At 31.7% G+C, this 16,615-nt stretch overlaps 2 protein-coding genes across 2 annotated transcripts; both read left to right on the plus strand.

Moving 5' to 3' along the window:
- The first annotated feature begins 9,016 nt into the window (after positions 1–9,016).
- Positions 9,017–14,690, plus strand: LOC111996295 (4-hydroxybenzoate polyprenyltransferase, mitochondrial). The gene is made up of 10 exons (XM_024028255.2): positions 9,017–9,624; positions 9,729–9,864; positions 10,141–10,262; positions 11,276–11,345; positions 11,473–11,622; positions 12,762–12,897; positions 13,060–13,156; positions 13,308–13,379; positions 13,594–13,677; positions 14,261–14,690. The coding sequence occupies exons 1-8, from the start codon at positions 9,227–9,229 to the stop codon at positions 13,375–13,377; spliced, it is 1,179 nt and encodes a 392-aa protein (XP_023884023.1). The 5' UTR covers positions 9,017–9,226; the 3' UTR covers positions 13,378–13,379; positions 13,594–13,677; positions 14,261–14,690.
- A 922-nt stretch (positions 14,691–15,612) lies between these two features.
- LOC136066468 (cationic peroxidase 1-like) lies at positions 15,613–16,120 on the plus strand. The gene is made up of 2 exons (XM_065770828.1): positions 15,613–15,628; positions 15,735–16,120. The coding sequence occupies exons 1-2, from the start codon at positions 15,613–15,615 to the stop codon at positions 16,118–16,120; spliced, it is 402 nt and encodes a 133-aa protein (XP_065626900.1).
- The last annotated feature ends 495 nt before the right edge of the window (positions 16,121–16,615 follow it).

The following is a 16,615-nucleotide window of genomic DNA, read 5'->3' on the forward strand; positions in this document are numbered from 1 at the left end:
CAGCTTCTTCAAATCAATAAGCTTAAATACCACTTACAAACTAGGAAGCCACTGGAAGCACTGGGAAGGCATATTGAGGTTTAGATCTTTAATGAAGAGTTTACATTGATATAATTACTTCGAGATAGTTACGAAATTTTCACAAATGGGTTATAAATGTCCAAGATCCTTTGAATAAGTCGCACAATATCTTCATGAGCTTCTAGATTTGGACATTTTGCGTTATATTTCAAGATTGGTGTTGTAGATATACTATTGTAGATGTCGCACACTTAGAGGTGTATGTGGTAAAAGACTACCAATTCTATGATAGATGGCACCTTGGGCACGAAATGTATATATTCCTCAACTATTCAAGGCCATGCTTTCATCCACGTGCACACCCATTAAGGTAAATGCAAACATGTTATTGTAAAACCGTATATATTGCTTGAAATGTCTGCCCCATGGTGTTTGCTCACAAATGAGCTCCCTAAATTCAAAACAAATTGGTATGTTGGGTAAGGATATTTTTCCATCCTTGCAACACATCGAGGATGTCTCTCGATGGAACAAATGGGCATTACAAAAGCAACATGTCTTTGGTTGTGGTAGTTGGTACCTAATGGTCTCTATACCTTCTTTAAAATCCTTTGCACATTGTATCTGCCTCGCATACAATTTATTATATGTGCAGTACCATCAAATGTGTTGTCAACACCTAATTTTTATTTTGAGGAAAAATTAGTGATAAAAAGTGTAATGATAGTTGTGAAAGAAAATATTAAAATTGTATCAAATATTATGTTGTGAAATAAGCAAAATATTAATAATGTTTCGAATATGCAACTTGTTAACAAATAATAAAATTGATAATGATAAACATGTATTGAAATTAAAATGGTGACATTGAGTAACAAACCTTGTTCTTTGTAGCCATCCTCGTGATTTTGATTATTTATATTTTCAACTTCTTCAGTTCTTTCTACACCTGCAATGTAATTATAGAAACGCTAAATTTTTTTTAAAAAAATATAATGGTGCAAAGTTTATAAATATTTGACATAAAACTTACCATCATTAACGTCAAAATTTATATGACTTGGTCCAGCTTCAAAATCATTGCATTATAGTTGGATATATTGGAGGTAAACCTAAAGTTATTATAAACATTAAGTTAGCATTGTTCTTGATATTGACATAAAACGAACATGCCTTAATTTATTTTTTTTCCCCAAAATAATCATAGTTCAACCAATGAATATTTTTTAAAAGGCACAAAATTATGATCTCACCATTAGTTTCTTGCATAGCATTTCGCTCAACTGGCATATTCGCGCCAAGTTACGGATATGCGTAAGACGACAACTTGGTGCAACCTCGCGATTAGGTGGTATTAGTGATACACATGATGATGTTGAATTAGAATGCACAACGTCTTCATTTAAATTTGCTGGACTTCCCACTGAAGTAATATCACCACCCAAAGTTTGTTGTCTTTGTCTTGCATAATTGGCACGACGTCATGCCAATTGAATTTGTCTTCTATTTGTCTACTACGTCGATCATAATATCTCCGTAGTTTTGACGACGTTCTATGTCATTGTATAAGTCATAGGTGTATTTTCTGAACTCATTTCCGCATTAAAATAGACAAAAAACTAATGTGTTAGTTGCACATATATACATATTTAGCAATAATTATTTAGCGCAATATTTAGTTGAAGCATGTGCTATGTTAAAATTTTGTAGCCAAATTTGTTATATAAAAGTTTTGCAAGACAATATTGCACCCTTATTTTTGAGTTGCAATGGTCCGACACTAAAAATATGTAAACACAATATGTTAGCCATAATATAATGTTTTTTTTTTTTAAATAATAGCCGAATTGGTTGAAATTTCCCTCCCCAACTATTGAAGGATAATTAATTTTTAATTTTTTGTATAGAAAAGGCTTCATGTTATTAATTGGTTGAAAATCTATAAAATGTGGTTTTTATTTTTTCCTCTTCTCCTTAAATATATAAGTATAAAATCATGGAAAAAATTACTTCTAAGTATATCTAAATAATAGGCAAAATTTTAGGAATAAAAATACTTAAAACAATTAAAAAAAATAAATAAATGTAAAACAGTGCTGGCATATTATTAAAATACCTAAAACATCGTGAATTTTATTTATTTAGTTATTTATTTTCTTTAAGCTGTAAAAAAAAAAAAAAAAAAAAAGGAAACCAACGTTGAAGGACTTACCACCCTCAAAAAAAAAAAAAAAAAAAAACCATTGATGCAAATTTATTCAATGAGAACACGTAACAGTTGATGCAAATTCAAAAGGCACGGTTTGTTTGGAGTCTTTTTGTCTTTTGGGTAAGTTATTTTGGATCACATTAAATTTACCAATTTTTAAAAATTTAAAATTTAAAATGAAGTAACATTTTAAACTATCAAATATAAGATATATTTAAGGGTGTAAGTTTTTACCCCTAAAAGTTAGTCTATAATTTATTTAGAAGCAATTTTTAGCACAATATTAAAATTTTATCTTTAAAGATAGATCTCGTATCATTCTTGCTTTAGTATCTAAATAATAGGCAAAATTTTAGGAATAAAAATACTTAAAACAATTTTTTTTTTTTTAACATTCAAACGTAAAACTGGCATATTATTAAAATACTAAAAACATAGAGTTTTTTTTTTTTTTTGCTTGAAGTTGCAAAAAAGTAGGAAACCAACGTTGATGGTGTTTTTTCTTTGCTTGAAGTTGCAAAAAAAAAAGGAAACCAATGTTGATGGATTTTTTTTTTTTGCTTAAAGTTGCAAAAAAAATAGGAAACCAATGTTAAAGGACTCACCACCCCAAAAAAAATAAATAAATAAAATATAACGTTGATGCAAATATCTTAATTGAGTACACGTAACACTTGATGCAAATTCAAAAGACATGGTTTGTTTGGAGTCTTTTTGTCTTTTAATAAGTTATTTTGGATCAGATTAAATTTTACCTATTTTCAAAATTTTAAAATTTAAAATGAAGTAACATTTTAAACTATCAAATATAAGATATATTTAAAGGTGTAGGTTTTTATATCTAACAGTCACTCTATTATTTAGAAGAAATTTTCACCACAATTTCAAAATTTTATCTTTAAAGATAAGTTCTCCGGTATCATTCTTGGTTTGGCAAATTTGCGTACATGACAATTGCTTACAAAGTCATCAAATGTGCAATGGAAGGCACAAAAAGGACAATATTAAATTTCATAAGGTACAATATTCATATTACAAAAAATGTTTTTAACAACTGCTTGATAGATTAATTGACTACCACTTCGCTCATCCGAATTCATCCAATGTGTCTGCTATGCAATCTAACCAAATTGTTGATATGTCACCCTAAAAAAATAAAAAAAAAAAAAAAATAGAGAGTAAGGCTTAAATGTAAGAAAAACAACAAACAAAAATAATAAGAGGAAGAGAGGGCACCACTTACAACACATACACTAAAATAATGAGTCAAACACGATAACCACAAAAAGAAAAAAAATGGACAAATCAATATATATCATTCCTATTAAAAAAAATAGTCATTAATTAGAGAAAAATACTTAAACACCCATCAAACTGACCAAATAAAAAAAAAAAGAAAAAAAAAAAGAAGATAAGATAAGATAATGATATGGAAAGGATAATGACAACAAAGTGTAGTCCTTTTACAATCTAATTCATGATAAAATAAAAAGTTTTTGTTGGAGATAAAACAACACATGGAGAAGAAAATTAACACATAATTTGATAATCTAAGTAATAGGAAAAATTTAGGAATAAAAATACTTAAATTTTTTTTTTTAAAATTAAACGTAAAAATGGCATATTATTAAAATACCTAAACATAGGGATTTTTTTTTTTTTTTTTTTGGTTGAAGTTGCAAAAAAAAAGGAAACCAACGTTGATGGAATTTTTTTTGTTGAAGTTGCAAAAAAATAGGAAACCAACATTGATGGGTGTTTTCTTTTTTTTGCTTGAAGTTGCAAAAAAATTGGAAACCAACGTTAAAGGACTCACCACCCTCCAAAAAAACAAAAAAAAAAACGTTGATGCAAATATTAGATTATGTGTTAATCTAAATAATAGGCAAAATTTTAGGAATAAAGATACTAAACAATTAAAAAAAATTAAACGTAAAATTGGCATATTATTAAAATACCTAAAACATAGGTTTTTTTTTTTTTTTTTTGCTTGAAGTTGCAAAAAAAAAAAAAAAAAAAAAAAAAAAGAAAAAGGAAACCAACATTAAAGGACTGACACCCTCAAAAAAAAAAAAAACAAAACAAAAACGTTGATGCAAATATCAGATTATGTGTTAATCTAAATAATAGGCAAAATTTAGGAATAAAAATACTTAAAACAATTTTTAAAAAAAAATTAAACGTAAAATTGGCATATTATTAAAATACCTAAAACATAGGGATTTTTTTTTTTTTTGCTTGAAGTTACAAAAAAGTAGGAAACCAACGTTGATGGATTTTTTTTTTTTTTTTTTTTTTTTTTTGCTTAAGTTGCAAAAAAAAGGAACCAACGTTAAAGACTGCCACCTAAAATAAAAAAAAAAAAAAAAAACTTTGATGCAAATATCAGATATGTGTTAATCTAAATAATAGGCAAAATTTTAGGAATAAAATACTTAAAACAATTAAAAAAGACTCACAACTCTAAAAAAAAAAAAAAAAAAAAAGAAAAAAAAAAAGAAGAAACAACATTGATGCAAATATCAAATTATGTGTTAAAAATCAGACTTCCAAACCATAACAATTTAAGCCAAGGTGATAAACGCTAGCTTTAGAGTCAAAAACTAACCTGGAACATGTCTTTTGAGAAAATACTTTGCACCCAAAATCAGTTTACTCTCTCTACTTCTCATGTTGATCTCCTCTACCTACACAATAGATTAGAAAATAGATTAGAAAATATCTAGAAAGTTTCGAAATAACAATAAGCAAAACATGGCCAAATAGAGATCAGAGGGAGAGTGAGGATTGAAATTTGATTTAAGAAAAAGGTTACCTCAAATCTATCTATTGTTGTTGTTGTTTGTAATGAAATTTGAAGCAAAGAAGTGTTGTTTGTAGTGAAATTTGAAGCAAAGGAAGGGTGAAAGGAGTTTGAAAAGATAGAATTAAGAGAATTGGAGAACTTGAAGAAGAAGCAATTTGAGTTTGAAAACCAACGTGAGTGTACTGGGAGTGTGTTCCTACTTTGTAGATAGTGTTTTACGTGGAAGTTAAAGAAGTATTTTTACCAAGTTTTGCCCCTACTTAAACATAGGCTGTAGGGGTATTTTGGAACAAAAAGAAAATCCAATCCAAACAGGTGCAGCCCCTTAAATAGTAGTATAGTAGGTTGTAGGGGTATTTTGGAACAAAAAGAAAATCTAGTCCAAACAGGTGCAGCCCCTTAAATAGTAGTATAGATAACGAGCTCAAACTTGAACATTATTTGTAAGCTTGATTCAAGCTCAAGCCATGCCTAAGCATTCTATCTTTGTTGTCGACCTGAGCTTGAACATTTATTACTTAACAAAGCTTGGCTTGTTTACGGCCTAACTCATCACACATCTGTCACAACAAAAGTCACAAATTAAAATTAAACCCTCCATTTGGTTAATCTGTCAATGTTTATGGGTATATTTGGTAGACTGTAATAAGCACTATAATGTAATAGTTATTCCAATAGTTTAGCTATTCAGTAGTTTGGTTATGTTTTTGTTACAAAGAATAGTCATTCCTTGTGAATAACTATTTTTTAAAATAATGAATAATTATTCATCTCTAAAAGGGTTGTAATAGTTATTTTTTAGTAAGTGTATTAATTTATAAAGTTAATATATTTCAAAACAAACAAACTTTTCATGTACACATAACAATTATGAAAATAAAAACTCATAAAAAACAACTAATATCTTTTTCAAATTTTAAAAATATTATTGTGGGGCCCGTGGGCCTGATAGCCTCGGCCCATCGTGTAGTAAGCCCAAGGCCCACACCGAGGAATACTGACCATTCAAGGCTAAATTTGGGAAAGCCTCTTTTCCGGATCCACGCCGAGGACCTCCTCGTCCTTGGCCTGACAATGATGATTTTTGGGAAAGACTAGGCCCAAAGTAAGCTGTCACCCTCGCATTTAATGCATTCACCTAACCCCTCTGGCCGCATTAATGAGGATATAACCCCTTAGCAGGGCAACGTTGATCAGAGTGAACCACTTGAGTACTGATAAGACCTCTGATGAGACGGACGGCCAGAAGAGAGGCAAATGGATGATCAACATATGGAATAAGGAGATAGGAAGATGAATACTATATAAGAAAAGCAAGTAAAGTAAAAGAGGGGGGGAAAAAAAGAAGGGGAAGAAAAGGGGCTCCTCGGCCATGGGCCGAGGAGCATCCCCCCAGTTGTAAAGAAACTCAAAGTATTTTCTGTTATAAAAAAGAGTTCATGCTTGATGAACGACGGCCAGTGCCTAAACCTTTAATCCACTCTCTATAAATTTATTGTTTGGGCTTGTTGGGCTGAAAACCCATTCATACTCAGGGTCAAATCCAAACTGAGTCCCTACAATTGGCGCCGTCTGTGGAAAGGATTAGGGTGCTGGCCGGCGCACCAGACGATTGTTCTAAATGGTCGTTTTACAGTAGGTTGGCGAAGTAAAAAAAAAAAAAAAAATTTTTTTCATTCCAATTTAAGATTTACACATTTGCTCATTAATATTACACATTTAAAATTTATAAATGGATAAATCAATTTGAAAATCAACTAAAGAATGGTCATATATTTTTAGGCAATGTTTTAGTGGGAGTTAAAATTGTATTTTTATTGGATTATCCTTTAATTTTATCTATACTTAAATATAGGGCTATAGGGCCATTTTTTTAACCTAAAAAAAATGAGGATCCCAAACAAAAAAAACTCCTTAAATAGTAGTATTTCCTTAAGTTAGTATAGATAATTACATTACAGCATCTTATATTCCTTGTAATACCTATTCCTATTCCTATTACTATCTAATTACCGTTACTCCTTTTGATTTTGATTGAATTCCCATTCCTATTTATAACTAATTACAGTTACTCATTTTCTATACTACTATTTAAGGAGGCTTCTCTTATTTGGACAGGATTTTTTTTTTTGTTCCAAAATACCCCTATATATAGACAAAATTAGAGGACAATCTAGTAAAATTACATTTCTAACTTTTAAATAACCTACTACAGAATAACTTCACATCCACTAAACCACTACTAAAATTCAATTTTGCTACAATCACTTGTATTAAAATACAGTAATCAACTATCTTCTTCTTTTCTTTATTTTAAAAAAATCTTTTTGCAAGATCTCATTTTTTTTCCCTCCTTCACTATAAGTTGGATTTTAAACTGATAACAGAATCAGAGAAACTGAGAAGAAAGTGAGCTTGTAATTGTTCTCTGAAGCTTTAAAAAAGAAAAACAAAAAAAGAAATGGTACAAGTTCTTCTTCAGTCATCACCACTACTCCTCCAATGTTGTTCCTCTTCTTCTCCTCCCATTCCTAGGTAATCATCTAACAGTATTCGCTTTAAAAACTTGCAATTTTCATGTACCAAAATCTTCTTCCTGGTTTCTTTGTTATTTTTATCCTTATCTTTTTTGGGTTGTTTTTATTTTTATGTGTTTTGTTCATGTAAGAGAGAAGAGATTATGAAATTGGATATGAGGAAATTAGAGAAACAAAGAGAATTTGTGAAAATAAATCAAATTTGATTAGGAATGGTGCAATGTGAAATGGGTAGACATCTTTTTTGTGAATTTGTTTTAGTAAATGTGGGAAAATGTTTTGGGTATTGATGATCAATGCGTATGGACTATGTCTCAATGCTGTTTTGTTTTTCCTTTTTCCCAGTCTCAATTTTTAGGAATTTTTGTGTGGAAACAGTTAATGATGGCTGGTGGGTTTTCTGATTTTTATGTAAGTGTAATAGATTGAAGGTAGTTTAGAATTTGGTGGACTAGACTTTGATATCCGTGTAGGACTAGGATAGACAAGTCAAGTGTGATTGATATTTGGAGTGCACCATCAATGGGGCACTTAAAGGTGTGAAGTTTTCACATAAATTTTGGGTGTACTCTATGCTTTTACTTGGGCTTTGGAGAATTCAAGCCACACGAAAAAACCAAAACCTATAAAGCAGAGAAAAAGCCACACGAATAGGTAAAGACTTATTCCTAGAGAATTCTCTTTTAGTTCAGGTTTGATTATTATTGGTTATAACTTTCAATTTTCATATTTGTTTGATTATTATTGGTTTTAAGTTTCAATTCATAGTTTCAATTTTTTTTTTTTTTTTATAAGTTTCAATTGATTTTGGGATATTTCATATTTGCTTTGTGTTTTTGCTTTGCATTTTTTTATATAATCAAATTATAAAAAAAAGTTATTCTTTGGCTGCTGCTTCCCAAAAACATTCATAAGCTCCTACTTCCGGGATGTAGTTTTCTGGTTATTAGTTCTTTTGATTGTATTTTAGAAGTTATTTCTTTTTCTATTTCTCTCAGGCTAGGTGTTTGCTATGCCAGGGGTCATACTTTCTATACATTTTTCTTTGTTTGAGATTCAATATATTCTATCTTTTCTCTATAAAAAAAAGTCCTCATTCATTTATTTATATATGAGTTAGAGAATGAATTGGAAACATACACTTTGCACCAACATGTTTACATTTATAAAGTTTGCTCTCTTAAAAAAAAAAATTAAAATATTTGGTTTATTCAAAGTAATAATAACCTTATATTTAACTATTACTCATCTCTCTCTCAAGTTGATGTATGCATAATTAGGCATGTTGGAATAAAATATTAGATAAGTTCAAGTTTAAAACTTTACAAAAATTACTGTATAATTCAAACCTCACATGAAGTAGTTGTTATATAAGAAATTGTTGTAACAAAGAAATTTCATCACACCCTTAATGTTTTTTTTTTTCTTTTTCTTTTTTTTCTTTTTTTTTTTTAAATTAAAAATGTAGCGCCTCTAATTACATGCATGAGTACGTGCATGCTCAGAGACTTGTGTTTTTTACTGAGTTCCGATAGTGTTCCTGAATAATTAACGTTACAAGCGTTTACAATAGCTTACCTCTATATTTGCTAAACAAGCTTCACCTGTTGAAATCCACTGATATCAGTCTGGGAGTGATGCAGAGGAACAAAAATGGCGCGGTATTTGGCGGGCGGAGCATTGCGTATGCGCAGGCTTCAGAAATCCTCTCTTTCTTCTTCTTCCTTCTATCTCGCTCGCTCCATCTTCAATCCCTTATCTTCTCCTCCTACTAATTATTCCAACGCCTTCACTCCCACCTCTGAAATTTTCAAATTCGGTCGGGATTTTCGATCCTTTGCCCACATTTCAACAAGCAGCGTCGAGGAAAAGAACAATGATGATGATGGTGATCGACCCAGGGCAGCGGCGGCAGAGGTCGCGGTGTCTTCTTCTTCTTCTTCTTCTTCTTGGGTTGACTTGTATTTGCCGAAACATGTTCAACCTTATGCTCGTCTCGCTCGCCTCGATAAGCCCATTGGGACTTGGCTCCTTGCTTGGCCTTGTATGTGGTAAGTAACAAAAAAAAAAAAAAAAAAAAAAAAGCTTGATTGCTTTCAATTCAATGAATTGGATAAATATGCAATTCATTTCACGTGTAATTGGTTCGGTTCAGGTCGATTGGCTTGGCGGCAATTCCGGGACATTTGCCTGATTTTAAGATGATGTTGCTGTTTGGTTGTGTATCTTTGATTCTCAGGGGTGCTGGATGTACCGTAAATGACCTCATCGATCGCGACATTGATATAAAGGTAGTATCATACGATGCTATTTTTTCATTTTATGTTTGTGATGGGTGGTTCCTAAATCAACGCACCTAGAGCATCTGTTAAATTTTTCCCTTTATTTTATAGTTCTATAATCCTTGTTAATTTCATTTAGTTTTAAAGTTAAAATTGCAGCATCAGACACTCCCATCCGTACAACTGTTCTTTGTCTTTATATGATTGATAACAAAATGAAACCTAAGGATATTTTGATAAATCAAGAACTATAGCATTGTTATAAAAGAACTCTCTGTAATGCAGGTGGAACGTACAAAGTTGCGACCAGTTGCAAGTGGTCTTTTGTCACCATTTCAAGGGCTTTGTTTCCTTGGGTTTCAGTTGCTTTTGGGTCATGGGTTTCTCCTTCAATTGAATGATTATAGGTTAGTGTTGTTTTAATCTGCCTTACTTGAGTTACTCTGATGAATCACCAACTTTTGCAACATTTGTGACTATTTTGTTTTCTGAATTGAGAACTATCAAGTCATCATTTGAGTAGGATCCCACAAAAACAATCAGTCGGATTTGTTTGCTTCATTTCAACAAATTTTCCTAAAAATGAATTTATATTTTTACCTTTTAGACTTATTTCTGTAGAGCGACAATTGATAGCATGGTTAGGCAAGTCAAATTCAAAAGTTAGAACAAGATTCAACTTGGTTTACTAAGCATGTATAACCCGCCATGCAAACTTTTAGCTTGCTTGCATGTAAATACTTTCTTTTTTGTTTTGATAATACTCGTAAATACAATTTGATCTACGACATTAAATTTCTATTTCAACAATCTAATGTAGTTTTCTGACCATGTGAGCCATTAGTGTTCAGCACCATATGGTAGTTAGGTTTGCACTACTAGAATTATACTTTGTTTTGGTAGGTTATAAATTTATTCAAAAGAGGAGATTGTTCAAATATATTGTGTGTACCAAACCACTCCCAAAAATTTACAATCTCAGATTCAATAAATCTAAGAATTCTAAAACAGAACATAGTTGAATGCACACTCCACAGTGTGTTCAAGGGTGAACTATTAAATTCCAGAAAAGGGTGTTCTCGTTGCGTTTTGTGAAGGAAGAGAGCATTGATGCAATTTTAAAGCTTAAGCACTTTGTGAAATAAATCAAAATCATTGCAATGATAATTTACTCTGACCATTGATCTGGGTGGAAGCAAGCAATGAGTTTAACAGCTTTCCAAACTGAATGATTTCAAGTTTGTTTTCAAGGTCTTAATTCTACATTTTTACTCTCTTTGTGAAACCTAGTTAAACAATGCTGCAAAGGGACAACAGTTTTGTTGTGTAATTTGTGAATTTTCTTCTTGTTCTCATTTTTCTTTTGCAAATTTTCTTTGTAAATCTAATAAAATTAATGTGGCTCATCTATTTCTACCAGCCGCATTTTGGGGGCTTCATCCTTGTTGCTAGTCTTCACCTATCCTCTTATGAAGAGGTTTACATTTTGGGTAATGATGTTTACATGTCTGTTTCTGCTAACATATGCAAGTATAACTTTGTTTCTTTCTTTCATTTGATGATCAATTTCATGAAGTTTAACTAATATTCTGATTAAGTACAACTTTGTCACTGCAGCCTCAAGCCTATCTAGGTGTGACCTTTAACTGGGGTGCTCTGTTAGGCTGGGCTGCGGTTAAAGGAAGTCTGGATCCAGCTATAGTGCTCCCATTGTACATTTCTGGAGTATTTTGGACTCTTGTGTATGATACAATATATGCACATCAGGTACTATTATATATCTTTTCGAGGTTGTAATCTCATTTCCTTTTGCCTCATTCTCTCCAATTGCTCCATGTAACTGTATTGACTTGTAGGAGCCATTTAGAACAAGATTTCTTAGGACAAAGTCTTTTCTCATGGTTTTTGTCAGTTGTATTTTATATTACTTTATTTTTTGCTCTTTTCTTTGACAGATAAATTGGTATCTTGGTGTTCCCTTAATCTCATCTAGGCTGAAGAAAGTGGACTATTTTAGTTTGCATATTTGAATAAGAGCCATTATTATTTTGATTTCATCTAGCATTCAGCACTACCATATTTTTTATTATTATGAAGTAGACAGTTTTTATGTATTGTTTTAAGGGGGTTCCATTCTTAGTTTTTGGTTAATGCATATGCACCTTTTTTGTTGCTCTGGTTGTATCTACTATACATCCTCAGCTAATAATACTTTTAGTTATATAACCTTTAAACATTAAAAAGAGAAAGGCATTGAAAAACTGGATTCTTTTTTTTAGTTTTGAAAAAACTTGTTTGAATTTTAAATTTTTGGTTAAATAACGAATTTGGTCCTCCCAACTATAGGGTAAGGTTCAATTTGATCCCTCAACCATTGATTGTTTCAAATTAGTCTCTCAGCTATTAATTGTGCCAATTTAATCCTCAAACTTTCAAAACTAAGTCAATTTCATCCTTGATTTTACTATCCTTTAAAATTTTAATGAATATAATTAATGTGAAAAATGGAGCACAAGTTAAAGGTTATTATAGAAAGTGTAAAAATTTTGAACTCCAATCAATTTCAACTATTATTTCATTAAAATTTAAACAGATGGGAGATCCAAGGATGAAATTGACATGATTTTGAAAGTTGAGGGACTAAATTGAAAGAATTAATAGTTGAGGGACCAAATTTCTCTTTACCCAATAGTTGGAGGACCTAATTAATTATTAAATCTAAATTTTTTATTCATTGTTTTTTATCTTATGGTGTAATTTATTGGAAAGAAGAAACTTAATCTGTTGTGGCTTTCTTGATCAGAAATAATTATAATTTAAGGGTTTGTGGTTTCCAAGCTCTGCTGGGTTGAGTAATAGCACTTCTCCTTACTATCTAATAAATAATGCTGTTAACATGCATTCAGGATAAAGAAGATGATTTGAAAGTGGGTGTTAAATCTACAGCTTTGAGACTGGGGGATTCGACTAAGGAGTGGATTACTGGGTTTGGAATAGCATCCATCAGTAGTCTTGCCCTCTGTGGATATAATGCTGGGATTGGTATGTGCTCTATATATTGTACCTGCAACTCTGTGTTTACAATTGGGCTTATAATGGATTTAATTTTGGGATTGGTATTTCTATTTTTCTGTATTTGCAATTTCCTCTTAAAAGTACTTGGCTTATAGTCTTTTTTATTTTGGGGAAAAAATTGTGGAGCAGGGTGGCCATATTATGCATTTCTGACAGCTGCATCTGGACAATTAGCTTGGCAGATATGGACAGTTGACCTATCATCACGTGCTGATTGCAATAGAAAGTGCGTAATTTTATTTTAAGACAGTTTACTTATAAAAATAATTAATAATGAGTCTCAATTTAGTTTGTTTTAAGAAGTTCTCTTTCTTCTTTGTTGATCTTTGACCACTACCAGGTCATCTTTTTTATTGAATTGTCTTGCTTGTTTTCAGATTTGTTTCCAACAAGTGGTTTGGTGCTATTATTTTCAGTGGGATCTTATTTGGAAGAATTTTATCATAGTGGTATGGTTTCCTTTTCTATAAAAGATGATACCTGATATAAGCTTCAAATCTAAGTATTCCCTGCTCATGTCACCTTGATTACATGATGATCCCATTGATAAATATCCCATTTGGGCATTACTTGTGTATGCATTTCTGGTTTTTTTTTTTTTAGCCTCATCCTGCATAAAATAGCACGGATGTTTGAATATGTTAAATTTCAAATGATTCACAGGGACACTGTATATTGGATTTGCAGGGAATGAAGGCTTTCAAATTGAATAAATGGTTGAACAGTTTAAGTTCATTTAAAACAATAGTAAGCTGCTCTCTCTCTCTCCTAGACACACGTGTGCACGCACACATACATGAATATACACTGAATTGATAGACTTGAATAGGAGTTCATGGGTCAGTTCAGGTTGGTCACATATTGACCCGCTACTGACCGACGGGTATGGTGAAAGCACCCACCCAATGGGATCATTGGGTTGGGTTGCATGTTAGAAAAAACCAGCCTTGATTCTTGTTTGGATGGTGTTCAGAGGTGGACTTTTTAGTACAAAATTACTTCAGGATTAAACCAGACCGGATGGTTCAACTGGCAACTAGGCCCTAAACCGGTCTGGTAAAAACCAGGAACCGATCCCTTTTCAGGTTCTTTGACCATTCTTGTATTTAAAACCATGGTTTTTTTGTTTGTTTTGTTTTTGGGATGAGATTTCAAAGTAGTCAGTTTACAAGAAATTTGAAAATTCTAAACATTGTCGAATATTTGGACCATTTAGCTATATCAAAGATGGAAGACACAGCTGCAACATGCCTTCTGTTAGTCTAAGTGATTGGATCGGAGTCCATTATATTTCAGATTTATTATTGATTATTATTTTTATTTGAATCAGCTGTGGGCTGCTTTTTCAGACATTTGGTGTTGATAATAAATGGTTGGGGGATGGATCTTTGGGAAAGTTTGGCGGAAAATTGAGAGAGAGAAGAGGAGTGGTATGTATGTAAAGCCCAATTGCTTTTAATTAGGAATTGGGGGAGATTCTAAAGTGGACTTTTTAAAAGTCCAGCTTTGGAAATTTTGTGGTCATTGTAAAATTATATTTTAGAGAGTTGTATGGAATCTATGGATACTGTTGTAAGATTCTTTTTTTTCTTTTTTCTTTTTTTTAAATATTTTTTAAAGAGCTGTATGTGTACTGCTGTAAGATTCATTTTTATGGATACTGTATTTGTTTTTTTTTTTTTTCAAAGAGCTGTATGGATACTGATGTAAGATTCATTTTTATGGAGAAATGTAGATGGGATGAAATGGTATACTTTTAACATTATTTTTTCTAATATATGGTTAAAAGTAATGTGACTCGCCTTTAGGAGGGTTATCCCAATACAACAAGCCGGAATTTAAAAAGTGCACATGTTTAGATTGTATCACTATGATTATAAAAAAATAAAAAGACAATCACGAATGCGGTAGAAGTTGTTAAGGGCACACAATTATGTGAGGCACATTTGGTAGTCATCTCTTTTCTTCAAAGGTCACATTCCAATAAATTGCGGAAATTTTATCACCAGATTGAAGATTGTGGACTTGCAATGCCAGAGCCGGCTCTATTTCTCTGGTGCAAGAAATTAATGTGGAAATGCAATCAACCGGTATTCGAATTTAGATTTCCATAATAAATGTGTCCCTCTATTTGTTGGTTATGGGTATAAATACGGTTCATTTGATGGTGATTAGATTGATAACATCTAAAGGTTCCTTCTGTAGATTATATAATCAAATAACATTTTCCTAGCTTTGTGTATTCTAGATTCTAGTCTCTGCTTAACATGTTTGAGCCGAAAATTTCTATCATCCAGTTCCAAAGTCTGGAAAATCTCTCTCCCCCTCTTTTTGTTAGGGGAAGTGACCCAAATCTAATATTGTTTTTAATGCAGCTTAAATAGTCCCATTCATTATAAATGTATTTTTAAGAAAAATTTCACCTCTATATATTAAGAGGATTCAGAAAGTTGGTTATTGTCTTTTTAACTTCCAAAAATACCCCTAATTTAATTAACTTATCCTTATTTTTAAAAACAAAAATGAGGTTAAAACTATAAATTGACAAAAATTAATAACAAAAATTCTACCAATGTCTATAAAACTACTCCATGTTCTATAAAACGTCCCACTACCCTATCTACACAACCAAAACTACGCCATGTTCCCTAAAAAAAAAAAAAAAAAAAAAAAAACCAAGTAATGTCTGAAATTGATGGTAAACAGTAATTTTTGTATAGTAGATGCTATTTCAAATTATATGATACCTTACAAAAAATGCCTCATATGAAATGACACCCACATTATTCTTATACTTTGTCTAGGAATTCACTCTGTCGGCCAAGCAAGTTGCAGAAACTTCCGAACCAGGATTTACAATGAAACCAACATAGATTCCTCATATGCAACTTCATTGAAATCAGTTTGTCCAAGCACTGGCGGTGACAACAATCTTGCCCCTCTAGATGTAACTACTCCAACAACCTTTGACAATGCTTACTACACGAATTTGATAAACAAAAAGGGTCTCTTACACTCGGATCAGCAACTCTTTAGCGGAGGTTCCACTGATTCCATAGTTACCACTTATAGCAACAATGTGGGAAACCTCATAACAGACTTTGCCAATGCAATGGTGAAGATGGGAAGACTGAGTCCACTCACAGGCACAAGCGGCCAAATAAGGAAAAATTGCAGGAAGGCCAACTAAGTAATTAAGGCACTAGAGTATGCTGTTTTAGCGTCCATTTTTATTGCTCTTTCACCTTTTTGTGGTTGAAAAAATTAAGGGCATTAATGCTCGTTTGAATTAGTTTTCTAGTGTCAATTTTGAGTACAAGTTCAAAGAAATATAGGTATATATGTATGACAAGAATTGTCCATCATGAATTGTGTATTCTCGGATATTGGCTCAACCGGAGTGATTAAATTAGATTGGAATGTTGTTGTGTGACTTGTGTTGAATTGTAATTTTATATCGATCACCACGTGAACAAGTGACGAGTATCAATTTGTGCTGACAGATGGTATATGTTTATATCTTTTTTCTAATTCAATAGTTGGGATTAGGAAATTTGAACTCTAAACATCTTTATTGAAAAAATCAAGAGATGTTAGTTGATCTATCTATCATGTAAAACCTTCTAATTAGGGATAAAATATAATCAGCCAATTCACCCCCATGAGAGACACTAAACATGATTTC

This window comes from Quercus suber, unplaced genomic scaffold, assembly GCF_002906115.3.
Source record: "Quercus suber isolate HL8 unplaced genomic scaffold, Cork oak 2.0 scaffold_36, whole genome shotgun sequence".
Lineage (NCBI taxonomy): Eukaryota > Viridiplantae > Streptophyta > Magnoliopsida > Fagales > Fagaceae > Quercus > Quercus suber.

Bases quoted from the DNA above. Each gene is read 5' to 3' on its own strand.
- LOC111996295 (XM_024028255.2), top strand. From the start codon at position 9,227: ATGGCGCGGTATTTGGCGGGCGGAGCATTGCGTATGCGCAGGCTTCAG. The intron at 9,865-10,140 runs GTAGTATCATAC...TCTGTAATGCAG, and splicing joins ATCGCGACATTGATATAAAG to GTGGAACGTACAAAGTTGCG. The intron at 12,898-13,059 runs GTATGTGCTCTA...ATTGTGGAGCAG, and splicing joins TGGATATAATGCTGGGATTG to GGTGGCCATATTATGCATTT.